At 38.0% G+C, this 24,543-nt stretch overlaps 9 protein-coding genes across 11 annotated transcripts; 4 read left to right on the top strand and 5 right to left on the bottom strand.

The window, feature by feature from the left end:
- Nucleotides 1-2,277: 2,277 nt before the first annotated feature.
- LOC133845260 (KH domain-containing, RNA-binding, signal transduction-associated protein 3) lies at nt 2,278-3,951 on the bottom strand. The gene is made up of 6 exons (XM_062279660.1): nt 3,705-3,951; nt 3,526-3,647; nt 3,096-3,460; nt 2,955-3,041; nt 2,723-2,808; nt 2,278-2,482 (listed from the first exon to the last, which is right to left on the bottom strand). The coding sequence occupies exons 1-6, from the start codon at nt 3,859-3,861 to the stop codon at nt 2,343-2,345; spliced, it is 957 nt and encodes a 318-aa protein (XP_062135644.1). The 5' UTR covers nt 3,862-3,951; the 3' UTR covers nt 2,278-2,342.
- Nucleotides 3,952-4,050: 99 nt separating this feature from the next.
- On the top strand, nt 4,051-5,282 carry LOC133845264 (DNA polymerase epsilon subunit 4). The gene is made up of 2 exons (XM_062279663.1): nt 4,051-4,315; nt 4,385-5,282. Exons 1-2 carry the CDS (start codon nt 4,123-4,125, stop codon nt 4,672-4,674), a joined length of 483 nt encoding a protein of 160 aa, XP_062135647.1. The 5' UTR covers nt 4,051-4,122; the 3' UTR covers nt 4,675-5,282.
- Nucleotides 5,283-5,455: 173 nt separating this feature from the next.
- On the bottom strand, nt 5,456-8,204 carry LOC133845257 (KH domain-containing, RNA-binding, signal transduction-associated protein 2). Its single transcript, XM_062279657.1, is given in 6 exon segments — nt 5,456-5,973; nt 6,709-6,893; nt 6,967-7,068; nt 7,182-7,420; nt 7,422-7,687; nt 7,741-8,204. Coding segments are annotated over 6 exon segments (1,203 nt in total). The 5' UTR covers nt 8,006-8,204; the 3' UTR covers nt 5,456-5,827.
- A 139-nt stretch (nt 8,205-8,343) lies between these two features.
- On the top strand, nt 8,344-11,050 carry LOC133845259 (KH domain-containing, RNA-binding, signal transduction-associated protein 1). The gene is given in 5 exon segments (XM_062279659.1): nt 8,344-8,822; nt 8,947-9,107; nt 9,109-9,530; nt 9,591-9,700; nt 9,768-11,050. Coding segments are annotated over 5 exon segments (1,197 nt in total). The 5' UTR covers nt 8,344-8,560; the 3' UTR covers nt 10,010-11,050.
- A 977-nt stretch (nt 11,051-12,027) lies between these two features.
- Nucleotides 12,028-13,403, bottom strand: LOC133845258 (small ribosomal subunit protein mS29). Its single transcript, XM_062279658.1, has one exon. It carries the CDS (start codon nt 13,321-13,323, stop codon nt 12,121-12,123), a length of 1,203 nt encoding a protein of 400 aa, XP_062135642.1. The 5' UTR covers nt 13,324-13,403; the 3' UTR covers nt 12,028-12,120.
- A 420-nt stretch (nt 13,404-13,823) lies between these two features.
- Nucleotides 13,824-14,446, top strand: LOC133845265 (uncharacterized). Of its 3 annotated transcripts, none has more exons than XM_062279666.1 (2): nt 13,824-14,140; nt 14,197-14,446. In XM_062279666.1, exons 1-2 carry the CDS (start codon nt 13,961-13,963, stop codon nt 14,392-14,394), a joined length of 378 nt encoding a protein of 125 aa, XP_062135650.1. In that variant the 5' UTR covers nt 13,824-13,960; the 3' UTR covers nt 14,395-14,446. The 3 variants fall into 3 exon arrangements, with proteins under 3 accessions (XP_062135650.1, XP_062135649.1, XP_062135651.1); XM_062279665.1 differs by having other exon boundaries at nt 13,836-14,140; nt 14,191-14,446; XM_062279667.1 differs by having other exon boundaries at nt 13,842-14,140; nt 14,208-14,446.
- Nucleotides 14,240-17,226, bottom strand: LOC133845752 (uncharacterized). The gene is made up of 5 exons (XM_062280312.1): nt 17,198-17,226; nt 16,209-16,435; nt 15,600-16,150; nt 15,106-15,223; nt 14,240-15,050 (listed from the first exon to the last, which is right to left on the bottom strand). The coding sequence occupies exons 1-5, from the start codon at nt 17,224-17,226 to the stop codon at nt 14,455-14,457; spliced, it is 1,521 nt and encodes a 506-aa protein (XP_062136296.1). The 3' UTR covers nt 14,240-14,454.
- On the bottom strand, nt 16,999-18,940 carry LOC133845262 (probable palmitoyltransferase ZDHHC24). The gene is made up of 3 exons (XM_062279661.1): nt 18,249-18,940; nt 17,198-18,189; nt 16,999-17,140 (listed from the first exon to the last, which is right to left on the bottom strand). Exons 1-2 carry the CDS (start codon nt 18,478-18,480, stop codon nt 17,579-17,581), a joined length of 843 nt encoding a protein of 280 aa, XP_062135645.1. The 5' UTR covers nt 18,481-18,940; the 3' UTR covers nt 16,999-17,140; nt 17,198-17,578.
- Nucleotides 18,941-19,056: 116 nt separating this feature from the next.
- Nucleotides 19,057-22,224, top strand: LOC133845252 (pickpocket protein 28). Its single transcript, XM_062279654.1, has 8 exons — nt 19,057-19,317; nt 19,369-19,625; nt 19,678-19,878; nt 19,931-20,221; nt 20,664-20,770; nt 20,827-20,915; nt 20,983-21,568; nt 21,642-22,224. The coding sequence occupies exons 2-8, from the start codon at nt 19,486-19,488 to the stop codon at nt 21,950-21,952; spliced, it is 1,725 nt and encodes a 574-aa protein (XP_062135638.1). The 5' UTR covers nt 19,057-19,317; nt 19,369-19,485; the 3' UTR covers nt 21,953-22,224.
- Nucleotides 22,225-24,543: the final 2,319 nt, after the last annotated feature.

Raw genomic sequence — 24,543 nt, 5'->3', positions numbered from 1 at the left:
GTAGGAATTCCGCAATGTGCGCAGGACATGCCAGCCATATGGCAACGGAGGCAAACACAATGGGCCACGACCACTAAGAGAAGCAGAAGCAGAAACAGAACCAGAGAACCACAACTCTGCCAGGGTGGTGGAACCGACCGACTGAGACAGCGACTGCGGCAGCGACACAAGCCAAGCGCGGCTCAGAAACATGTTTCATTTCCTGCAGGCGACAGTCGAGAACGGAACTGCAGCCAGGACACACTTCTAGTCATCGATCCAAAAATCTGTGCAGCTGCATTTAAGCAAGGTAATTACACATTTCACACAGCACGAATTCAGATCATTCAACACAACTCCACTGCAGATGATTCCACAAACTGAAGACATTGAAACTGCGCCGGTTTATCTACAGAGTGGCAAGAGCGACTGTGAAGAAAGTCGCTGTAATCAGCTGCAGACAGCAGCAGAAGTTTATCGCAGAATCCTAGAGAGATTGCAGAGGGAGCAACAATATCAGAATGCACAAACCCAACACGAGGAAACTCTCAAACAGATCTGGATCGCAAGTTTTACAGGAGGCAATATATATTATCGGGCATAGCACGATATAAAGAAGAAAGGAGTAATGCCCACATATGAAGTTTTGAATTTTATACAATTATCAATTTAGTTTTAAGATATTCAGCTAAAAGAACCAAATGAAAATGTTATTGTAATATAAGAAACAAGTATTTTATTTTATTAAAGATATATTTTATTGCTAAACTACTTGTAAACTATTTTTATACCCGCTACCCATAGGATAGAAAGGAAATGTATATAACAGGCAGAAGTCTTGACTAACAGCCGACTATGCATAGAGATGTCCATCTGTCCGTACGAAATACTAGATCGCAGAGTCTATAAGCCATAAAGCAATAACAGCAGTTGTTATTATCAACACAGATTAAGTTTTTATGTTTTGCCTCGCCCACGCACGATTTTTGGTTCATACAACAAGACAGTCTATAATTCGTGAAATGTTTTCGATCCGCTTAAAATTATAGATAATTTTAAAAATGATTCCATATAACAAAAAACGGGGTCTTCTTTAATTATCTTGCCAAATGTAATTGTACTCTATGGTATATATTGAATGACATAGTATATCGAAGTACCAAAAATAATGTTAATTTGAGATACTTGACTGTTTTGCTTTTATTGAAAATTATTAACGGATAGCTCATAGTCGAGCACACTCAAAATGTGTATGCTTCAATTATAAAACCTTAATTCTAAAATCAAAGTCAAAGATGTGAATATTTTGTTTAATTCAGATTTTATTAAAAATGCAGTTTTTTTATTTAATCAATTACAATAACGTACGTACCTTTCTCCTTTACCTTGACGGTATTAAATACATAAATTATCATAACGCCCATTACTTGCAATAACTGGCTGAGATCTTAAGTGTGATTATCCTTGGCAACTTGCTGTTCTCAACAAATGATCTCAGCTAGCTGGAAAAGTAATTAGTTGGGTCAAAAACTATTACATTGAATATAAAATAATTGTTATTGTGCTGAGCATGTTATTTATTCACTCAAATTTAATAGTTTTATAAATGTTTATTAACTTATTGTAATATGCGCATATTTTTGTTTGTTATTAACTTTAACTTTTTCATTGATAATTCAATATATTTAAAGTGATCAGAAAATCATTTGGTTTATAAACAATTTGGGTAAACAGGGCTCAGTTATATAATTTATATATTTCAGTTTATATTTTCTATTGCTAGTGACAAAAATCATGTGAGGGGCTTTTATTTAAGTATCTATTATAATCAAATATATTTATAGCTGCTTTAAATATTTTATTTGATATTGTTTTTTTTTCGATTGTTTTTATTTTACTTATTTATATAATTTGAAAGTAATAAAGTAATGGATTGGCTTTTGGATTTTGCTCACGACGCTTAAGGGACAGAAATATGAGAAATACTTACAGTGTCTGAGATAATGAGCGGAACGTGAACATTTCATATTTTCATATTGAATTGGAAGTCAATTAAAAACTTTTATAAGTATGTATATTCCATTTCATTTATGTATTATTATTGATATTTTTTTAGCATTGGGCATGGGTAATTCTTTTCAAAATTGTTTTCGTCCAAGGCCAAAACAAATTGAAACGATTTTTTCGTATAAATTATTCATTAATATTATTATTCTTAATAGATTTTTTTTTGTTGTTGTTGTTTTTTTATTTTTTTTTTAACTATTACATCATTTTGTTTGTAGTATTATCATTAGGTTTATTGTATGTATATGTAATTTCATATTTAATTTGTTTTTTTTTTTGTCTCTGATCACTTGCGTTTATTTATACTTCTTGAGTATGGTATACGTATTGGGTTTATAAGATTTGATGGGCGGTTCGCGCATACGTTTCATGTCAGTTTGATAGGGCTGAGGCCGTTTATATGCAGCTGCGTTTGTTGGTATTATTGATGGGCGTGCTATAAAATTTATGCATTTTTTTTATATTATATTATACGAGATTAGAATCGAGTAGGTATACATGAAGTTATAAATAGAAAATTTGTTATGGTAAAATTAATTGTAGTCATTCAGTTGAAATGTATATTTAATATTTGATCAGCTTTATTTGTGTTTACCCCAAAAGCCCAAATAAAAGATATAATATCTACATATATAAGGACATCTAAATGGAAAGATTGGTTAATTAATTGACTTACGTTTAGTGTATTCATATCCAGATGGAGCCCCACGCTTGGCCATTCTATGATCGTATTCGTAGGCCACCTCCTCAGCCTCTTCCGCTCTAGAAATAACAACAAGAAATCAACAATCGAGGAAAATTTAAACGAAAGGCGAAAGCTCAAATATTGTCGACGCTGCAGCGAGTTCAAATCGTTATCCGTGGCATTCAAAATAATTATTTAAAATTATACTTTACAAGTAACTTACTCGGGCGGATTTTCCGCTGTTCTCTTGATGAGATTCAAGTATTTTGGTGCACCGCTGCTGCCGCCGAACTTTTTATCGAAAACCGATCTGTAATTCCAAATATGATTACTATATTGTCATTAATAGATCAACAATGCTTACCTGTAAGCCTCCAGGTTGGGCCCGTGTATGTTTTTGGCAGATTCCGGATCCATTTCCATCAGTTCACGCAACTGTTCGTGGGAGACTTCGTCGTTTTTGTCTGGAATTAGATACTTACGGATCTCGGCGAGAGCGTACGCTATGCGAGCATAGCACTCGGCTGGCGTTGCCACTGTGCTCACCTCGAGGAAGAGATCCTTCTGCAGATGGGCATAGCGAGGATCCCCGGAATTTCGCAGCTGTTCCTCCTTGCTGCGATCACGTATCGAGCTGCGTCCTTTGATGGCAATCTTGCATTGTGTTTCATCCTGCAGGCGTCGCAATGAATTGCCTTTGGGCCCCAAGATTTTGCCAGTGAAATTGAACTACAAACAAAATATGTAAAATTCATTCAACAAATTCGTAGTCATGCTGCGTCTTTGACATTTACCTTTGGATACTGTTTAACAGGTACGAACACTTTCTGCGTGATTTTCATGGGCTTCTGCTTGTAGACATCTGCGTAGAATTCACGGCCAGGAATACGACCAGTACAGTAAACACGATCCACAGCTGCAAGCAATTTTAATTAATCACAATAGCCTGTTGTTGTTTGTTCACAAATCGCACCTTCGTCAATCAACAGGGCGCACAATGGAAACTCGGCGGACAAACGTTGACGCTCCTCGTCTAAATCGGCCAAGAACTTTTGGGCCACTTCGTTTAAACGTGGCTGATGCTCATGTGGAGCTGGTTTCTCATTAAATTCACTATTTGAACTATCCATAATGATAAAACGTTTTAATAAAAATTCAAGTGAAAATTCTGTATAATAGTTTGCAACGCACTCTGCTTCTTCGCACAAAATTTATCATGCTATCGAAAATGGCTTCGACAAACGATACTTTTTGATTTACTATTCTTATCGATTGACGGTGTGGTGTAGTAGAGTAATATATCGATACTTTTGGCGCCGGCAAAACAGTCTGCGTTGTTTCTCTAGCGCATAAAGGAGCGAAATAAAAAACAATTATTGTCAATCAACAAAATGGCAAGTGAAGATTTATTTCCAAATGAGTTAACGGAGGAGACTGACTTGGCACAGGAGTTGCAAGGGAGTGAAGAGTTGATGGACCACGAAAACGGCAACAACGACGACTACGATGATGATGAGAAAGCGACTGACGAAGATGGCACAACAACAAATGTGGCCACCAATGGCAAAGAATTGAGTAAAACAAGTTAGTAGATATCTCAAAGTGTCTATCAGATGTGAGCTTCATATTAATTGAACGTATGTTCTATTTTAGCTACGAACGGTGGCAAGTCAGCTGAACACGAACATGAAGCAAAATTAACCCAGTTGCCTATGGCTCGCATTCGCAACATAATGAAACTCGATCCAGACCTGCAAATCGCATCGAATGAAGCTGTTTTCGCCGTAACCCGGGCTGTAGAATTATTTATCGAGTCCTTGGCGCGCGAGTCCTTCTCATATACGGCACAGTCGAAGAAGAAGACTGTGCAGAAAAGAGACGTCGAACTAGCGATATCCGCCGTCGATAGTCTTATGTTCCTGGATGGTGCCATGAATTTTTAAATACAATTCGCTTATTTTAGTTATGTGATAATAAAGTTGTTTATAAGAAAAGGCCATGTTTAGTTTGGTTGAATTATAATTGGTATTTATTTGGGATAGTGTCTGTTGTTCCACGAACAGTGAGAGAGAGAAGTATGTAGAATTAAAATAAGTATTAAATTTTATTCATTCTATTGTGAATGCGCACATTGAGGGTTATAATTTATAAATAATAATTAAGTATGTAGTATATTAAACAATTATAGATTATCATCATTGATCAGTTACCGACGTTACAACATTCAAATACGCATTTATATTTTGTGTACAACGTTGAACGCTCTGAATTTACAACGAAGCCGGGAGAAAATTGGGTTTTTCTTTAAATTTATGTTTCTTCATTTTTGTTTTTGTTTTGCATGTTTTATTTTTATTGAAGCCGTTTTTCATACTTACTTTGTCGTTGGGCGTTTCTGTTATTTATGCTTTATTGTTTATTTAATTTGTTCTGCTCATAAACTTATTTGAAAAATAATTCCAAAACTTACGCTAACATTTCTTTAGAATAATTATAGGATTTGTTTACTTTTCTTATATGGGGGTGTGTGAGTGTGTATAATGATTTGTTGTCTTTTGTCTAAAAGTTTTCTGATTGTAAAATTGGTTAACTAATTTATTGTGAATTGCATTTAACGATGTTTTGACAAATACTTTAAACTTTGCTTTTTTGTATTTAATTTTTTTTTTCGTTTCCTATGTTTGTTGCATTATTATTATTTGTTGTTTGTGGGTTTGAATTGCGTTTTGTTTTTCTTTTCTTTTTGTTTTTTTTTGGTTTGAACACAAATTAAATATTTTGAAACATGGTACTATAAAATAGGTTTTGCTTTATCATTTTGTTTTGGATTTCGATTATAGTAGATATTTATAAGTAAGTGTATGCATAGATTTGATGTATTATTGGTTGGATTATTAGACATTAAACATTTTTGTAGTTTGGGTGTTTTTTCTTATTTTTGTTTTCGCATTGATTTTAAATGGAATTTTTTTTTTTGTTGTTGTCGCAGTTGGTGCTGGAAAGACTAACTCTTAACTTTGTTGATTGGTTGTTTGTTTTTACTTTTTTTCTTGTTTTTGTTTTTGCTTTGTGAAATATATATATATAGTATGTGAATTAGCGCATTTTTGGGTATGGAGCCGAGCGATAACGCACGCTTTCACGAGAACGTGATCCAGTTTCATAGTGAGCCGATGAATGTGATCCCGAGCCCGATGTTGTTGGTCTATATGACGATGAAGAACGACCGTTGCTTGGTTTTGCTATTTTGGAAAGAATTTTTATTGTTGTTTAGATTTTTTCAGTGTCTGTTTGTCTCTGTGCTTGATTTCTTTTTTTTTTTAATTTGAATTGGTTAAATTTTCTTTTGTTTTCATAGTTGTCTTAAGATACATAAAAAAAATAAAAATATTTTGTTGTTTAACCGGTTTTGAATGCACTACCCCCAGTAAATAGTTAATTCATTTGATTTGGTACTTTTTTTCTCTTTGTTTTGCATATAAAATTGTCAATTACAATTAGAATTTGATGTGTTATCACAGTTGGTTTTGAAGTAGGTAAGATTGGTATTTATTTTGATGGATGAGTATTGGATAGTATTGCATTAAATGTGTGTTTGAAATGCTTTTGTACGAATGTTTGTTAGTAGTAATAGTTTGAGTTTGAGATTGATATTGATATCGAGATTGTGATTTTCGGTCGTAATATAATTAAGTTGATCGCCAGCTCTTTAGGCATAGTGCATTTAAAATCTTGTTAAATATATATAGAGGACAGGCTTCTTCCGTTTGAATTTGAATTTCGAGTCGCGTTTTAACTTTTTTGTATTTAATTTGGTTTTACATTTTTTTTTTTGTATTTTTTACTCTTTTTAATTCTTTTTTGTTGCTGTAAAATGGTTTTTGGTTTCAACAGTTGCGCGCGGATTATTTATGAGTCGTTTGAAAACAGTCCTGCTGCGGGAAAGATATGAATTAACTTAATACGACTGCGCTTACCTGGATAGGCCGCCGGGTAGGATGAGGAAGACGAGTGTGGATGATACTCACGGCGGTAATCCCTCTCATACGAACTGCTGTCGTACTGAGCGTGATGACTCGAGTGCTTCGACGATTGCGTCGGTGGCGGGGTCGCATATCGATCATACTCCCCATGGTGATCATATAATTCATGGTCCCGCGATCTAAACATTTTTTGAGAAGTCGCATTGTGTTAGACATGTACAAGATAGCTACAATTGATCTTTGCTAGCTTACCTATGAGCTTTAACAATGCCATAGTTGGGATCGTCCATAACATATCGCGCTTTTTCGAGAATCGAATATACCTTCGGCTTAGATGTCGCTGGCGGAGGTGTGCTTTAATAAATCGGAAATAATGGAAAACGAATAAATTTAAAATTAAATTCTTAAATATCTATCTAATTGGAATTGGATTATTCCTTAAATAAACAAATATTTATGCAATTTACCGAGTACTGTAAGCGCCGTGCTCGCCGTATGATTTGGAGTAGTGATGAGATTTCTTATACATACGCTCCTTGCCGTCCATTTCGCGCAGTTGCTCAAGACGAATGTCGTCATTGGCATCAGGTATCATGAATTTGCGTATTTCACACAGGGCATAACCAAGGCGGTGATATGCCTCAGCTGGTGGTGCCACTGTGGATATCTCTACGTGCAGATCTCTGCTGAGATGTGCATACTTTGGGATTACCCGAGCTGCGCAGCTCCTCCTCCTTGCCATGATCTCGCATGGAGTTGCGTCCCATGACGACCATCTTGCAGAGCGTTTCCTCTTGCAGCTGTCGCAGTGTATTGCCCTTGGGACCCAGTATTTTGCCGACAAAATTGAATTTTGGATACTCTTTGATGGGGAAGAGGACTTTCTGAGCCACTCTTATTGGCTTTTCACTATACACATTAGCGTATATCTCAGGTTTTGGAATGCGACCGCTCACCAGTATTTTTTCAACCTCTGCCAAATAACCGTATTAGGGATGTATAGAATCTTACGATTTTCTAACTTACCATCGTCCAGCAGACGCTTTGTTATAATGTTCTTTTTCTCTAGCGTCTTCTTCTCCATCAAACATTCCTGCAGGTACGCATTGGTTTTCTCATTCAGCTGTGGCGTATCGTGCAACGGCGTGTGACTCGTTGCATGTCCATGGCTGCCGTCGACTTCTGGGGCATCTGCTGCACTGCCGGTGCCGGCGGCTTCATCATCACGTCGCTTGCGCTTGTAGTCGGCAGCGGTGTCTTCATTGTAGTCTCTGTCATAGTCTCGCGGCATTTTAGTTCAATTTCTTGTTAATTCTAAGTGGAAATGTGCGAAACACTCAACAAATGCTTGGCAAAAACTTTGGTCAACACGTATTAATTCAATGCACAAATTTAATTTGTTGTTTTTTTTATTGTTTTATATTAGGGCGAAAAAAATTTTCTTTTCTCTATGGGGAGGTCAGGGTGACCGCAGTAGAATTTACCAAACGTACTAACTTAAGATGCACAATATACCAAATATACTGTCTATCGCTGCTATCGTTCGATAGATATGCAAATTTGTAGTTGCTAAATTGGGCTTGTCAGGGCTGGGCAAGCATTGCGATGGAAAGAAGCTAGCGCGTTTTTCCCACTTTTGCTAGATATGTACACACTTTGATGGAAAAAGAGAGAAAAAATTAGGGCCACAAAGAGGTTGCAAACATATTTGATAAATTCAAATTGAATTGACTGCTCGGCGACGAGGCCATTTAGATAAAAACGCGCCACGCACTGTGCCGACACCAATTTTGGTAAGATTCGTCGCATCAATTAACTACGGGCGCCGTTAGGGAAAGCAGGACAAATGGCGGAAAACGGAATGCGTGTGGGCCCAGGGTCATCGTCGGCGGCAGCAGCGGCGGCAGCAGCAGTCAGTGTAAATGCAGGTGCCAGCAATGGTGAGCATGAGAATGAACAACACAATGCGACGACTGCTTCTGGTGAGAACGAGAAGACTCAGCCGGCGCGCCTAAATGAGTCGGCTCAGAAATATATGCAGGAACTGATGAGCGAGCGATCGCGCATGGAGAATCAGTTTCCATTGGCCGTAAAACTAATTGACGAAGGTAATGAAATCGATTTGCCAACATCTCAGTGTGTGTACACACTGATTGTAATGTGTGTGTGTGTGTGTGTGTGTGTGTAATTATATACTAAATAGTTTGTGTACACATTAAAATGATCTTGCAGCTTTGGAGCGAGTGCAGCTAAATGGTCGCATACCAACGAGAGATCAATATGCCGATGTGTATCAGCAGCGAACGATCAAATTGTCGCAGAAGGTGCACGTGCCTATCAAGGATAAGAAATTCAACTATGTTGGCAAACTGCTTGGCCCCAAGGGCAACTCCCCTGCGCCGGCTGCAGGAGGAGACGCAGTGTAAAATCGTCATACTCGGCCGCTTCTCCATGAAGGATCGTGCCCGCGAGGAGGAGCTGCGCAACTCAGCGGACGCCAAATATGCCCACCTGAATCTTCCGCTCCACGTTGAGGTGTCGACAATTGCGCCACCCGCCGAGGCCTATGCCCGTGTTGCCTACGCCCTGGCCGAGATTAGGCGCTATTTAATACCCGACAAGCACGATGACATACGTCAGGAGCAGTACAGGGAGCTTATGGAAGACCCGGAGGCTGCTAAGAAGTTGACACTGCGCCAGTTGCAGCAGCAACAACAGCAGCAGCAGCAACAACAACAGCATCAGCAGCAGCAACAACAATCGGCTGCTGCTGGTGGCAATGGCAATGGAAACAATCGTTCTGGCGGCAACTACAGGTGAGTGTCCATCTAATCACACTTCAAGTGCCAAACTCATGTTTGTGTCTTCGCTCGTAGACAAAAGTTTCAGCAGCAATCGCACTATCATCACAACGACGAGACTGTCTATTATCGTTCACACAACACACACAATAACACTTACCACCAGCCAAAGCCCTATGTGCCAGGTGAGTGCATTCAATCTAACTACTTACATCCTTGTAGAACACTTCTAATCGAAGCTTTGTCTTACAGCTGCCCAGAGGGGCAACGCCATGCATACTACATTGCCGCCACAGGCAATTGTTCGGGCATCGCCGCCCGGCATGGTGGTGAGTGCGGCCAGTTTTAATGGACGCAATGCCGGCATGGGAAATGCCGGCGGTGGCATCATGACGAACAGCATTGTAGCTGCCACGGGAGGCGGTATTGGTGGCGCTGTGCCGCCCATACGACACTATCGCCCTGCCGCCCCCTATCAATTTGTCAAGAAATAATACAGAAGCAATGCTGCACCGACTGCCGCTCGCTGTTTGTTCACCATATTGTCATCGTCATCATTAACTCATCCAAATGCATGCCCCGCCTAGCAAATGTTGCATACATACCATGTTTAATGCATCTGCATGCGACGCCATCTGATTTGGGCTTTGATCATCGATTTAGGTGCAAGCCAAATCACTCACACAACACACACACACACACTGCTCCAAAGGTAGATGTAATAATTATAAATACAAAACACACATACACATTGATTTGTAACACGATTTGGAAAAGTGGAAAACCAACAGATAAAAAACCAAAACTGATCGAAACGAAAAACTAAAAAACAAAATGAGTAATGAGAATGTACGTATAAGAAACTAGCCTAAGTAGACGAATGCTCCAAATGAACAGACACCACACACACACACACACAATATACACCATACACACACTGCACACTATAAACACCAATACTAAGATTGGACTTTCGATTGAAAGAGGACACTCGTTAGATGCCATTTGCTATGATTAACTGTTTCCCTCAATTCATTCTTTTGAGCTGTGTGTTGGGCTCTGCGAGCATTTTGTGAATTGGTCATTCAGACGGACCCCAAGGTGTCTTGAGTTTTTAAATTTGTTTTGTTTTATTTAATAATAATCACACCTGACGCATTTCATTTCATATTTATACATATAATACTATAACATATTTAGTGCATACGTACGAATCAACTTGAAATATTTACTCTCATTCTACAATCAATATTTTAATTTCTTTCGTTAATGATGAGGAGGCTTTTTAATTTGTTACGTTGCACAATCGAAAAAACTGCAAATATTTTGTATTTTCTCTTTATTTTTTTTTTTGTATTTATGATTTTGAATGATTTGTATTTGCGTGTAGTTGAATATGATGTATCACATCCACACCGAGGCACATACAAAAAAAAAACATATACCTACATACATATAATCAAGCATACAATACATATTTACATAAATATAAACCAAAAACAAAAAAAAACAAGAAAAGGCAAAAAAATAAATAATGCAAACATGAATCTACACATATATCGGCGAAAGCCCGATCATATGACTACGATAATACAGCATCAAATAGCTTAGCATTATCACATCATACAAAAATAAATGAAAAATCAAGAAAATTAACTCCACATAAAAGCAAATAATATGAAAACGAAAATACATACATATAAAAATACATTTAATGAAAAACATGATAAGAAAGAATGCAAACCCACACATTATTGTTATTGTTGTTGAAAGCAACTAAAATTGTAATAGAATTATGCAAATATACATACAAAATATGATGACAATGTTAAATTGCAGCTTAGTTATTATTTGTGAACGAGACGCAAGATAAACCTACTATTTATACTTATACTTTTCAACTTCCGCACACCAAAAAATATTGCCTAAGATACGATTTGCATACCTCGAAGCTCGAAGTATCGAAAATCGTTTTTGCTTTATGCATTTCCCTAATGACAAATGAAAACAAACCAATCCTAACTATCATTGTATGTCGTAAGCACTCACAACATGTGTGAGATCTTTTTTTTTTTTGGTACTGTGTGTTCAGCGAGCTTCTGAAGCGCTAAAAACATAAAATTTCTATTCATTTGATGCATACAAACATCAACACATAAAGAAAGAAAACACACATCTATGCATAACACACACACATTATATTTTACAGTGCATTATTATATATTGCTGATTATCGTTAAATAAATTCCCAATTTGAATTGAATATATGTTGAATAAACTTTGATGAGAATCATTTTTTATTTCTTATACAGCCCGCACTCAAATTGATCGCAATTCAAATCTAAAATGGACACACAAGCATGTTAAATATATATATACAAGATATTTGTAAACTATTCCATTGGATTCAACAGGTACACAAAAAAGTTGAAAGTACTCGGAATAAGACAATAAAATATAGGTAGACTGCCGCAATCTTTTCTTCAGTTGAACAACAATACACATTCAGTGATTAATTTTACGATTTCGTTTATTTTATTTAATTACAGAGTGTATAAACTAATAACAAGTATCATAGATGATGACAAAGTCACTCTTAATCCATCTACAATCCTCTCACAAGCTGCATCAATGTGTAAGGATTCATATTGCTCATGAACTTGAGCTGCTTCTCAAAGCCTGGCGGCGTCTTCGAGATCCAGTGGCGATCCAAGTAGTAGTTGATGTAGCTCATGAATTCCTTCTCGGTGTAGTTCTCCACATGGATGGGCACAAATGGATCCAAATGCTCAAAGCCTTCCTTGCCCAGCAAATAGCGTGGCATATACGAATCCATGTAGCCCTCTGTCATTGCGATCTTATCCACGGACAGAATGCACACACCGTTCGTCCAGTCGTAATTGGTGATGTCGAGGAAGGGCTGTGTGAGCGTGATGCGATCCGGCGACACACGCTGCTTGTTGTCCGAGAAGATGCGTGTGATGGGATGGAAGAAGGCATTGAAACCATCGATGGCCACCATTATCTTGCATTGGTTGTTGGTGGCCAGTTGTTTCAGCTCCGCGATCAGCGCAGCTGTCGTTTCAGAGGCATACTTAATGCGAGCAATGCCATGCTCGATCAGCTCAATGAGCGAAGCTCCAGCTGGCGTGCTCTCTCGCTTACTCCACACGTATTCCTTGCTCGTCTTCAGCTGTAATTTCTGTAGTAATTGTGCGTTCTGATTCTTGAAATGCACCAGCCAAGCGGCCGCATCGAAAGGCAGATCAATGAAGCCTTCCTGGCCAGATGCATTGGCCGCCTCCTTGGGTCGTTTCATCCAATTGGGTGCCCAGGGTACGTGAACCAGCACAAAGTCGTTTAGGGCGCCATAATGCAGCACGTGGGCCATGGTCAGAGTCTTGCCTACACCATTCTCGCCATAGAGCACGTAACGCACAGCAGGCTTACTTAGATCAGCGTTCTTGATATACTGCAGCAGTTCCAGGGCAGGAGATCGCACCATGAGGCACGTTTCAGTAAAGGTCTTAATCTGTTGCTCGTACTGTTTTGGCAGGCCACCGCCCGTAAAGATCTGCTTCTTCTGCTCCACAGGTATCGTGTAGAACTTGGCCGACTGCAGCGCCGAGTGCTCGCCAGGATTGGCAACAGCTGTGCGAAATTCATCGAGGGCAGCTGCATCCAAAGCCGGTGCTACATTCGTAGACATCTCAGCGGTGCGACTGGCTGCTCCACTTACTATGGCATTTCGTTGAAGTTGCGTCGATATCCGCGAGAGGCTTCCAAGCTGTTTGCGAAACATTTTCATTAACAATTTACAGCTAAAGTTGTGGAGGAGCTCGCGGAACGTGTGTTATTTAATAATAAAAAGAGCGACTAGAGATGGCACTATAGATGCAATAATGTGAACATATAAATTGTATCGATACGAAGAGAAGAATATCGATGCAACGATATTTAAATTGTTAAGTGGACAAGTTGGGTGTTAACGTCAAAGTTACATAAACTTTACAACTTAAAAAAAAATTAGAGACTGCTTACAATAGCATTTTTTTTAAAATATGAAATGGAATAGTACTTTGCGGTAATTAAATACGGACATATCGATAACAATAACAAAACCGTCGATAATGCTATCAAAATAATCAATTAATGGTGTGTAGCGAAGTATGCTGCTTATATTCAAAAAGTTGGCCATAACGGACGTTTAAAATTTGAATTATTGAGTTGCATCATATATATGAGTATGATATTAAATGTGCCCATATTACACATTCTTCTTAATTAGAAGGAGTATTTTGAGGCAGTTCAATTTAATTAATTAAATTCATTCTTCCCTTATCTGTTTAAGAAACACAAAATGTTTGAGTATCGCAAAATTAGCAGAATTGATAAGAATAACTATTCTGCTTCAATTGAAAGTTAGATTCTTTATTGTAACTAGAATGTCTCCTGTGATACTTCTGTCAATTTGCATCATTTATTTATTTGAATTTGTTGCTAAAATTGATGGTTTCTCCATTCAGTTTGGTTATCAGCATCCGGCTGCAGTGCCCATCCATGAAGTGGAGATTCGTTGGAAGAGTGGTGTGTACTATATGGACTTCGTTGACAATGCTAAACAAGTAAGTAAATTTTCCTATTTGTACGCATGCATATTTAACCCAATGACAAGAACAAGTTCAATTTTAGAATTAATCTGATATTGGTCTTTGATGAGAGTCAATTGGGATCTGGTGTTTTGACGGAGATAATGCGAGGTGGCATTGGCTTTAACTTTACAACATTGCGCTTGCGAAGCTTTTATTCCGATGGGTCGAAAGTAAAAAGTGCAAAGGTAACAGTTCTCATTTATGGGCTAGAGGAATCTCATGTATGATTTGTTTACAATTATCTTATAAATATATGCTCTCTGTTACTTTATTGCTGTTTGCAAAGTTTATTTTATAATTAGTCCCCCCAACTGAACTTGTTTTAACTGTGGGTTCCAGGAGTAACCATCTTCAGGCAGCTTGCTTTTGATAGTAGGAAACAACCAAGCCACATGCATTCGTTCTCCCAGCACAGTTCTCAAATTTCGATTGACTCCGAAATTATATTTATTTTGTAGATTCTTATTATGTTCACCAGATACTTCACCTGACATCATCATGGGCACATAATTCCAAAGTGCAGCAAATGCGAGAGTCAATAAAATTAAGTTGAGGACATAGAAAATCGTTACAAGCGAATCCAACAAATTGCTTATTAGGCTAAGAAATATGAACTTAAAGCCAGTAATTCTCCAAAGATAGATTGAATAATAGACGGTGGAATAGATTGATGCAACCATCAGATGGAACAAGAAACACATGAAATATCTATGATTTTGATGGCCAATGCAATAGCCAGAGAACATGCAGTGATGATCACGTCTCAAGATGCAGACACCACACAAATTACAGTGCCAGGATCTGGGAGGAGCCAAGCGATCGCAGCGATTGCAATGCTTCCAATCTTTAAAGTTTCCATTTGTTGCTTCCTTCACACGATCAGCTAAGAAATGACAATGTATTAGATTTTATCTCCTTTAATTTGAATACTAACTCACGATCTACACTGGTGTCGATGATCATGCATGCAATTAGGTTGCCCTCTATGTTGAGTACCAGAAAAATGCCCATTAGCAGATTAAAGACATATGCGAAGGTCCCTTTTTTCATGAATCGCTGGCAACAAATAGATTATCTCGTAGACGAAGATAATAGGCAGAAGAAGGCCTACGGCAAGGAAGCACAAACCTTCTTCAAGTTGTTGAGGTAAAGGATTCCGACGAAGCTTCATGCTTCAGGTATAAAGTATTTTAGTAGATTTTCTCAAAAATTTCTTAAATTTTGACAATGTGTTTGACTTTTTATTTATTTATTTGAGAATGCGTTTGAAGTGTAGCTTAAGTTTTATGTTATCTATCTTGCTAGAGATAACTGATGAAAATAATATTAATATATTTAATACAGACATCAATGTTATCAATCTTCAGTGTTTTTCCTGGAGTCTCCATGTGCAACCTTTTCCCAGTTATAACCATCCTCGGGTAATGGGCTATTGATGTAGGGAAAAAGCCAAGCGACGTGCATGCGTAGCCCAAAAAACGCTTTTCAAATTGTTAACAACTCTATTATGGTATTTCAACTCCACTTCCTTGTGACAACAGACATCACTGCGCCATAAAGTAGATGCATTCATAGATAGAATAGCTATGGAAAGGGTCACCAAAAGGAAGTTGAGTCCAAAGACAACAATCTGCAGAATTTCCCAAAATGTAAAATCAAACCAAGTCATAATAATCGATTGCCAGAAATTGAAATAGATTTTGCTATAGACTGATCCATTAAGTCTCCACATGTAAATCGCATTGTAGATCAACGAATGAACAGATCCAATGACTGTGTACAACACAAAGCACAAAAAGTATCTTTGATTCTGATGGCCCACACAATACCCTGTAAAGCCGCAGTGATGATGCCGTTTCAATATACACACACCGCAGGATTTGCAATGTCGAGATTTAGGAGGTGCTAACTTATCGCATATGTCGCAATGCTTCCACTCCAGACGCTCTTCGGTGCCATCAGGAGGAGGCACGGCGGTTTCAACTAAGGAAACTTATTCATAAGGAATGACTTCAGTGATTATATTCATTTAAATTCTTACAATCAACACTGGTATCCGTCATCATGCTGGCCAAAAAGTTGCCCTCAATATTAACTAACAGAAAGATGGCCAGTAAGCAAGTAAAAGTATGTGGAAGCCCGCCTGGTTCATGAATTGCTGGAAGAACAATCCAAATATCGTAGATCCAGCCAAGAGGCACAAGTACGGTCAGAGTTAGAAATAAAAAGAGAGAGGATCGTTTTTTGGGGAAATGGATTGCGACGGAGCTTCATGACGATTTATACTTTTGCGAAATTTATTTAGAAATATGTATAATTTGAGTGATTTTCTTTTATTGAGTTTACAGTCAAAAGTGAATGAAAACTTGATTAGAAGATCTAAAGTTTCCTCTACTTCGGAGAATTCGATGTCCAACTATAGCCATTATCAGGCAGTTCGCTTTTAACCAACGGCGACAGCAAAACCAAATGCATTCGATTGCCAAAAAACAGTTTGCAAATTGCGAATCACTCCATTATCATATGAAAATGATGGATTCTCTTTCTCTGCACACACTGCACCACGCAATATTATGGGACAATGATAGGATAATGCCATGACTGGGAAGATGAAAGCCATAAAGTGTAACATATAAACGCAGAGCTGCAAATTAATCCAAAGGTGACTGAGAAGTAAAATGGGACTCTTTATCACATTCCGGAAATCTTGATAGTTAATCACAATATAGCTCGTACTATAGATCGTTGCGAGGAATGCAATGATCGCCATGTTCAGCACAAAACAGAAGAAATATCGCTGATTCTGATGACCAATGCAACAACCCGAGAAAGAGCAATGATGATCGCGTTTTAATATACAAACTCCACATGCTTTACAATGCCAAGATCTGGGTGGTCCCAAGCGATTGCAGGCATCGCAATGTCGCCACTTGAGACGCTCTGAAGATTCTTCTGATGGTGGCTTTACGAGTTCTAATGCAGTGGACACAAGTGTGTTAATATGATTCTTTTACTCGGTGTGCTACTTACCATCTACACTGGTGTCCACCAGCATGCATGCCAAGAGATTACCTTCTACGTTAAATAACAGAAAGAGACCCGTTAAAATAGTGAAGAAATAGCCGAAGCTTCCTGGTTCATGGATTGCAGGAAGTACAATAATGATATCGTAAATGAAAACAACAGGCACGAGAAAACTTATTAAAAAGTAGCAAAAGAGTTCTTCTAGGCGTTGCGGCATAAAAGTTCGGCGAAATTCCATTCTTCTAAAGAGTTTATTCACGCAACAAAATACATATAATTTCGATGGTACATCAAAGTTGTTAAAGAATTCGCTTAAATTAGTGTTACAATCTTAACTTGTATTTTCAGTCTATCAGAAAATATATTGAAATTTTCCAATTTCCACAGCTAGCTGTTCTTTTTAGTTTCCGTACTCCAGCTGTAGCCATCGCTCGGCAGTTCGCTTTTGACCAACGGAGAGATCAAAACCAAGTGCATTCGCTTGCCAAAAACACTTTGCAAATTTGCATAGACTCCCTTATTATAATTGTGCTCCTTTCCGCTCTCCGCACAGACTTCGCCACGCATTACAATGGGCACATGATAGATCAATATAACAATCGAGTAAAGTAGAGCTAGAATGTTCAGGCTATAGAAGAGCAACTGTAGGTTCGACCAGAAGTTGCCTATGACCAGCATGAACATGGGACAAATGAGCTTAATCGCTGTTAACCATGTGCAATAGGTGGCGCCATTGAGCACCCACATGTAGTATGAGTTATAACTCAATGCATAGACTGATCCCACAAATAGGTAGAAGGTGAAGCACATGAAGAACCGATGATTATGTTGGCCAATGCAACAGGCTGTGAAGAGGCAATGATGATCACGCTTCAGTATGCAAACGCGGCACACTTTGCAGTGCCACGATCTGGGAGGTGCTAAACGGTCGCAGGTGCTGCAATGCCGCCAACCGTGTCGCTCCACAGCGCCCTCTGGCGGAGCTTTCCTGCGTTCACCTAGAATGGGGTCAGTGCAATGATTGATTGACTTTTTTAGTACTTTGACTTTTACTCACTATCGACGCTTGTGTCAATCACCATGCACGCAATCATGTTGGACTTGATGTTGAATAACAGAAACATTGCCATGAGGAAAGTGTAGGTGTGCAAAAAACCACCCGGCTCATGGATCGCTGGCAGCACAACAATAATTTCGAATATGAAAACAATTGGCAAAAATACGCCGATCACAAGGTAGCACAATGCATCGACCAAACGCCGGGGCAGCGGATTGCGTCGCACCTTCATGGTGAACCGACTCGAGTGGAACTGAAGCAGCTGATATTCATCCAATTCGGCACTCTCACAAACCGGTCGAACGTCACGTGTAGCTAACAGCTTTGAGCTTCCCAACGTGAGCTTTTTTTTTTTTTATCAATAAGTCAAAATAAAGTTGAGCGATATTGTGTCATATAAACAATTACGAATAATGTGTGAATTGCTCATAACTATCAGATATTCAATTATTCAATTATTGAGATGATTTTGTTGGCTGAAGAATATCGTTGAAATATTCTATTTTTATATTTCACATTCTTGATCAAAGTGGAAGAAACTACAACCATTTAAGCTTAATGATAAGCACTTGAGTAACCTTAAGAACTTTTCTTATCACAAAAATAACCCACATGTGAGCATAATGGGTTTCTTGCTCTACTTGTATTCTTGTTAGGGAATTATAAAATATATTTATTTGAAGTTGAAATGTCACACTAGATGCTTTGATAGTCTGATACGAGTAAATAGATAAAGTTCTGATATATAAATCATTTGGAAATACTAAACATATTAGCAATATATTTCAATTTAGAAATAATACCATAATTATTACTCATACTTAACAAGTAGTTCACTCTGTGGAATTAATAAACAAATCTGCAAAGTAATTGGAAATTAATGTGCTTAACATATTGGCATATTTGCGAATTTACCTCTAAAGTGTAGAGCAACTAATCCATAGTATTAGCTCGTAGACAGCTCAAACGTTAATTCTACTTGTATTATGCCAGGGTAAATAATAGGCTTAGCATAGGAGCCAAACATCAAGGAGATAAGTCAGTGCAAATGAAACCACAAATTAATCAGGTAAATTGCTGAAAGCATTTCAATCAATCGATTGCTCTAATTGTTTTCCAGAATACTCACACTTTAATTAGACGCAGTTAATTAGTTGGTGTAAAATGTTATTGCTTTACTGCTTAATACTGGTATATAAGCAGGACCTCTACAGAATAGACGTGCTTAGTTGTCGTCATGGCAGGCAAAGATAACAAACAAAAGACGTATTTGTTCTTGCTAAACAGTTTTCAGAATAGTTTGATAGTTTTCCTTAAGGAAACTGGACTTCACGGACTTAAGTTTGTGGGCGATGCGACGCTCAGCATCTGGGAGAGGTAATTGCATTTAATCAGTATTTATTTTTTATCGTTAATTGAAATTCTTCAGGTCGTTCTTTTTGATTGCTTTTGTGGTGGCTTTTGTGCTGACTTTCCAATTGATATCCAACATATACGATAAGTGGAACAGCACTCCAGTCATCATAGGCATTAGTCCACATGCCACATCTATACTAAGAGTGCCTTTTCCTGCCATCACCATATGCAACATGAACCAGGTGCAGCGCAGCAAAGTGTTTCAATACAGGGAGTAAGATGTGTTTTACTCGTAGATAGTTTTATAACCTTTAATTTTTATTTAGTGGCTCACAAGAGAGTGATCTGCTAAAAGTGCTATGCAGCGATGAGATGGAGGACACCGAAGAAACTACTGATGCGGAAAAGCTTGCCTTTTATGCTTCTTTGGCAAACAACACCTTGAAAATATCTGAATTTGTGACGAATCATTCACAGACTTGTGAACAGATGTTACGCTATTGCAGATTCAGTGCCATTGAATATAAGTGTTTGGAGTTATTTCGCCCGATTGTCACAGACGAAGGCCTTTGCTGTGTCTTTAATTTTCTGCCACCCGAGCGACTCTATAAGCGACAGTAAGTAATAACACGTATTTTTTTTACTAATTATAAGTAAAAAACAAGTATGTATTTGTAAAAACTTAACAGGCATCTATCTAAAAATGGTAATTAACATATATTTTATTGTCTAATAATTAACGAAGTCAACTTCTTTTGTACAGCTGATAATTGAAAACTTTCTTCAGACTTTGCCGGAATCTACACTAAAAACAGACCAGTTACAATCAAGAATATTCACTTAAAAATTATGTTCCAAAAATAAGACAATTTCAGGAACAAATTACAAAAACTAAGAACATTAGTCTGAAAAATAACAAATTCTCGAAATAAGAACGAAATATTAGCTTAGGTTTTAAGTTATATCTGAAATATTTAGCTACCATATTAAGTTGATTAACATTTAACAAAGTATCTTAAGTATCTAGCTAAGAATTTAATTTTTCATACCTTAAAATAGAGGCAGAAATTTAAGCTCCCGGGTTGGCAATGAGTCTGTGCCCTGGGATCCAGAGATTGGCTATCCCAAAGATTTGCCCAATCGTTATTATCCACGTCCTGCTGTGGGTAAGTGCATTGATATGCATATAACGCACGATGGTATTACTCTGGTTTCCCTTAAGGATCTGGAATAACAATGGGCTTTAGTGTTGTGCTCGATGCCCAATTGAATGAATACTTTTGTTCCTCCACGAATGGACCCGGCTTCAAGGTCTGTCAATAAACTGGTTGGACAATCGTTAAATATATACAATTTAATTTATGCTGCACGTTTTAAGCTGTTGTTTCACAACCCCATCACAACGCCCGATATGAAGGACGAAGGACTTGTCGTTGGCATTGGCTACGAGATGAACTTTCGCCTGGAGGTCAGCAGGTCAGAGGCCATGCCAAGCATTCGCTCCATTGCCATCAACAGTCGACAGTGCATTTTTATGGACGAGAGGAAGTTGCTGTATCACAACCATTACTCGCGCCGCAACTGCGAGAACGAATGCTATGCCAAGTTCCTTTACGAGGCGTGCGCCTGCATTCCCCACAAATATCCCCACATCTATCGGAATGCCAGTGTTTGCGCCGTGGGCGATACGATCTGTATTCGGCGGGCAATGCGACTCGAGAATGCCGCCCAAGCCGCCAAGTGTCGCAAGCAATGTTTGCCGGGCTGCTTTGATCTGTCCTACCTGGCGGATGCGTTATATTTTCCCCTTGCCAAGCGGGACTTTCGCATTGCCAATTCACTTGTTGCCTCCATGAACAAATCGTATTTGCTGGACAACATTGCGGTCGTGAACTTGTACTACAGGGAGTCAGCCTATTACGGCAGCATGAAGAACGTCTATATTGGATTGACCGAGTTCTTGTGTACGTAAGAGATTGCTGTTCTTGTAGTGTTTATGTGATGAGATGATATTAATAGTTTTGCTTGCATTTCCAGCAAATATCGGTGGTGTTATGGGACTGTTTATGGGATTCAGCGTCATCTCGTTAGCGGAAATGTTTTATTTCCTTATTTTGAAGCCCATCTCAGAGTTTATAGCCTGGAAACGTGGCAAATTGGTGGAAACGAAAGAGAATACCTTCGATGTGAATGCTGTTCAAGAGCTGACGAAGCAAAACCAAAACATCTGGCATACTAGAGAACTCTATCCCAAGGGATTCATGTCAAAGGCCATAGATGTCAGTGGTCAGTCAACAAAAGATGTATTCAAGCCAAGAAAACTCAAGTTACACAGAGCTTTCTACTAAATTGAATATTAAATTAAACACTACTATTTGTGTGTTGTCCGAGAAACTAGAATCTGCAGCATCATCGGTATAAATATTTGTTGCTTAACCCACAACGAAATAGGTCATCGTAGAAGCACATTTAAATGTCATGCTTGAGGTTGCAAGTGTCCCCGAGTTAATGGCGAAATCTATAATTATAATGAGTTTGCATTCTTGTGTTTATTAAAATCAACTACGCAATCCTACGCAATCCTAGCATATAAATTATTAAAGTTAAAGTTATTAAAGAATCTTGGCCTGAAAGTTGGGAAACTATCGATCCTTGCCCTTGGTTAATACTCGTACTCGTAGAAGAGAACTGTAAGTAATTTGTGTGAGCCAGCAGCTGTTCCAAATGATAACTACTTGTAAAAGAAGCGGAATACTGATTTCAATTAAGAGTTCCGAGATTAAATAAGCAGCCTTTTCCCCTTTTGTTTCCGTGCTCAACATTTTCGAGGTACTTGATGCGAGTAGTTGGCATTTGGTCTATGTACTCGTCCTTTGGTTATTTATTATATTTTATGCCAATAAGCGCATTTAGCTAAATTGCTTTTCTGTAACTAGAAGTTCTCTTTTCCACTTCAGCAGTATCTACGGCACTGAGTGCGCTTTGGTGCGCTCTTAAAGTTGCCAATTTTGCTTTAGATACACACGAATATACCACACAGCAAAACACACAGCACACTTTTACGACTTGAAATTGTGGAGCTTCACATATGGAGTCTAGTATTGTGTATGTGCTAGAGTACAGACGCGCTACAATACATACAGTTATGCTCGCACTTGGAACATTTTTACAATTTTCTCAAACATGGCACATTTCATACTTACGCTTCGGCTTTAATTGCTGACCTACACACAAAGTGACTAATTTTGTTCATGCATAACATACTTAGACTGCAGCGAGGGTGGCTCGATGAGTACTTAATCAATTGCGAAAGGAGTTGATCAAGAAGTTAATTTAAATTCTGTTGACTCTTTCAGCTACTACCTATATAATTATAGAATATGCTAGGTAAAAAAGTGTCATTCATTATCATTGTTATTGAAAATATGCATTGAAAATGAAGTAAATAATTATGAGCTGCATTTTAATACCAGGAATCGGGTCTTAATTGTTTTGGGTCTAAATTGGTTTAGCTGTCAATATGGTATATTTTGTACTCTATGGTATATTTTCAATATATTACAATATCGATATACCAAATATAGCCTTCTGTTTGTTACTTTGTTGTATATTTTCGATATATGTATTTGTAGAATATAGTTTTGTTGAAAATGGTTATCGCACAGTCGTGCATACTCGCCTATAGCTTTGTTTATAATTTTAAAATTGTATATAAAACTTTAAAATTAATTTTGTTGCAGAAATTATAGCATTATATCAACATAAAATATCACATCGTAATCATTCTTTATATTACCATTACCATAAATATTGCATTTGAATAAATTAAATTTGTTTTTGATTTTAAATAATATCATTTTGGTTATTTATACTTACAAAATTATACAATTTATGTTAAATTGCCTTAAGGTTTGAAAATTGTCATTTTATGCGACTTAAATATTTATGTATTTGTTTGAAGTCCACTATTTTAAATTTAAAAATAGCATAATATTAATAACTTTAAAGAATCTTGTAGTTAACAATATTAAATTAACAATTGTAAATTCTTAAAAAATTATAAATTAATAATGAAAAATTTAAAACTCATAATTAAAACATATTTGTTTTGCATACCTCAAGATATACTTGGTACTTGCAATTATTTAAAATTGCATCTTTGAGCTACCCTCGTTACTATATGATTTGTGTCTCTGTAAATTTGTGAAGCTCGCTCAGCCCACTTTCATAATTTTGGGTAGCAGACGCCTGCGGTGCAGAGGCAGCAGCAGCAGTGCGTGTTGGCGATGGGCAACTGGGAGGCGAAAAGGCGGTTTGGTTCATAAGTATGAGGATGAGGAGGCAGACTGCTGCTAAAAATAGAGGGAGGCGACTGGAGATGGTTACAGAGTGGGTTAAAGGGTGGGGGGGTTGGTGTTGGGCAAACCGAATGAAATGCATTCTTGCATTTCAAGACAATTTGCGAAATTGCAACGCTTGATGCTTCCACGTGCATTGCATCTGTTTTTTGCTCGGTGTTTTTATGGCAAGTCAACAATGTGGCCAAGATACGAATGAGAACAACAACTACAACAACAGCAACAACAATAACGGGCAAGTACAAGATAAAAACAACGACAACGACAGACGGCAACAAATAAGAAGAACTAGAGCTGATGTAGCTGGCGAGGCGAATGTGTATGGGGTTAGCGCATGGGTTAGGGTGAGGATAAGGATTTGAGGTTGGGGTTGGGGTTGGGTTAGGGGACTTGGCGAAACTAAAGTAAAATAAAGTAAAGTAAACGAAGGACAGGCAACTCAGCTTTCAGCTTTCAACGATGACAACTAGTGTAAATGATTACGACGTGTTCACGGAATTCTATACATCCTGCAGGGCAGCGCCATAAGTGTCAGGAACAGAACTGGATTCAATTCTTTATGGCGTTGTTATCGAGCCAAT

Source organism: Drosophila sulfurigaster, chromosome 3 (genome assembly GCF_023558435.1).
Source record: "Drosophila sulfurigaster albostrigata strain 15112-1811.04 chromosome 3, ASM2355843v2, whole genome shotgun sequence".
Classification (NCBI taxonomy): Eukaryota; Metazoa; Arthropoda; class Insecta; order Diptera; family Drosophilidae; genus Drosophila; species Drosophila sulfurigaster.
Note: the sequence above shows the minus strand (reverse complement) of the source record. Positions and strands in the feature narration are given on the sequence as shown.

Bases quoted from the DNA above. Each gene is read 5' to 3' on its own strand.
- LOC133845260 (XM_062279660.1), bottom strand. From the start codon at position 3,861: ATGGATAGTTCAAATAGTGAATTTAATGAGAAACCAGCTCCACATGAG. The intron at 3,042-3,095 runs GTAAGCATTGTT...TTGGAATTACAG, and splicing joins CCCAACCTGGAGGCTTACAG to ATCGGTTTTCGATAAAAAGT. The intron at 2,483-2,722 runs GTAAGTCAATTA...TAAATTTTATAG, and splicing joins TGGATATGAATACACTAAAC to CACGCCCATCAATAATACCA.
- LOC133845264 (XM_062279663.1), top strand. From the start codon at position 4,123: ATGGCAAGTGAAGATTTATTTCCAAATGAGTTAACGGAGGAGACTGAC. The intron at 4,316-4,384 runs GTTAGTAGATAT...GTTCTATTTTAG, and splicing joins CAAAGAATTGAGTAAAACAA to CTACGAACGGTGGCAAGTCA.
- LOC133845258 (XM_062279658.1), bottom strand. From the start codon at position 13,323: ATGAAAATGTTTCGCAAACAGCTTGGAAGCCTCTCGCGGATATCGACG.
- LOC133845265 (XM_062279665.1), top strand. From the start codon at position 13,961: ATGTCTCCTGTGATACTTCTGTCAATTTGCATCATTTATTTATTTGAA. The intron at 14,141-14,190 runs GTAAGTAAATTT...CCCAATGACAAG, and splicing joins TCGTTGACAATGCTAAACAA to AACAAGTTCAATTTTAGAAT.
- LOC133845752 (XM_062280312.1), bottom strand. From the start codon at position 17,226: ATGCATGCTGGTGGACACCAGTGTAGATG. The intron at 15,224-15,599 runs TAGCCCATTACC...ATTTGTTGCCAG, and splicing joins TGGCTTTTTCCCTACATCAA to CGATTCATGAAAAAAGGGAC. The intron at 15,051-15,105 runs GTGAGTTAGTAT...GTCATTTCTTAG, and splicing joins CATCGACACCAGTGTAGATC to CTGATCGTGTGAAGGAAGCA.
- LOC133845262 (XM_062279661.1), bottom strand. From the start codon at position 18,480: ATGAAGGTGCGACGCAATCCGCTGCCCCGGCGTTTGGTCGATGCATTG. The intron at 18,190-18,248 runs GTGAGTAAAAGT...ACCCCATTCTAG, and splicing joins GATTGACACAAGCGTCGATA to GTGAACGCAGGAAAGCTCCG.
- LOC133845252 (XM_062279654.1), top strand. From the start codon at position 19,486: ATGGCAGGCAAAGATAACAAACAAAAGACGTATTTGTTCTTGCTAAAC. The intron at 19,626-19,677 runs GTAATTGCATTT...GAAATTCTTCAG, and splicing joins ACGCTCAGCATCTGGGAGAG to GTCGTTCTTTTTGATTGCTT. The intron at 21,569-21,641 runs GTACGTAAGAGA...TTGCATTTCCAG, and splicing joins TGGATTGACCGAGTTCTTGT to CAAATATCGGTGGTGTTATG.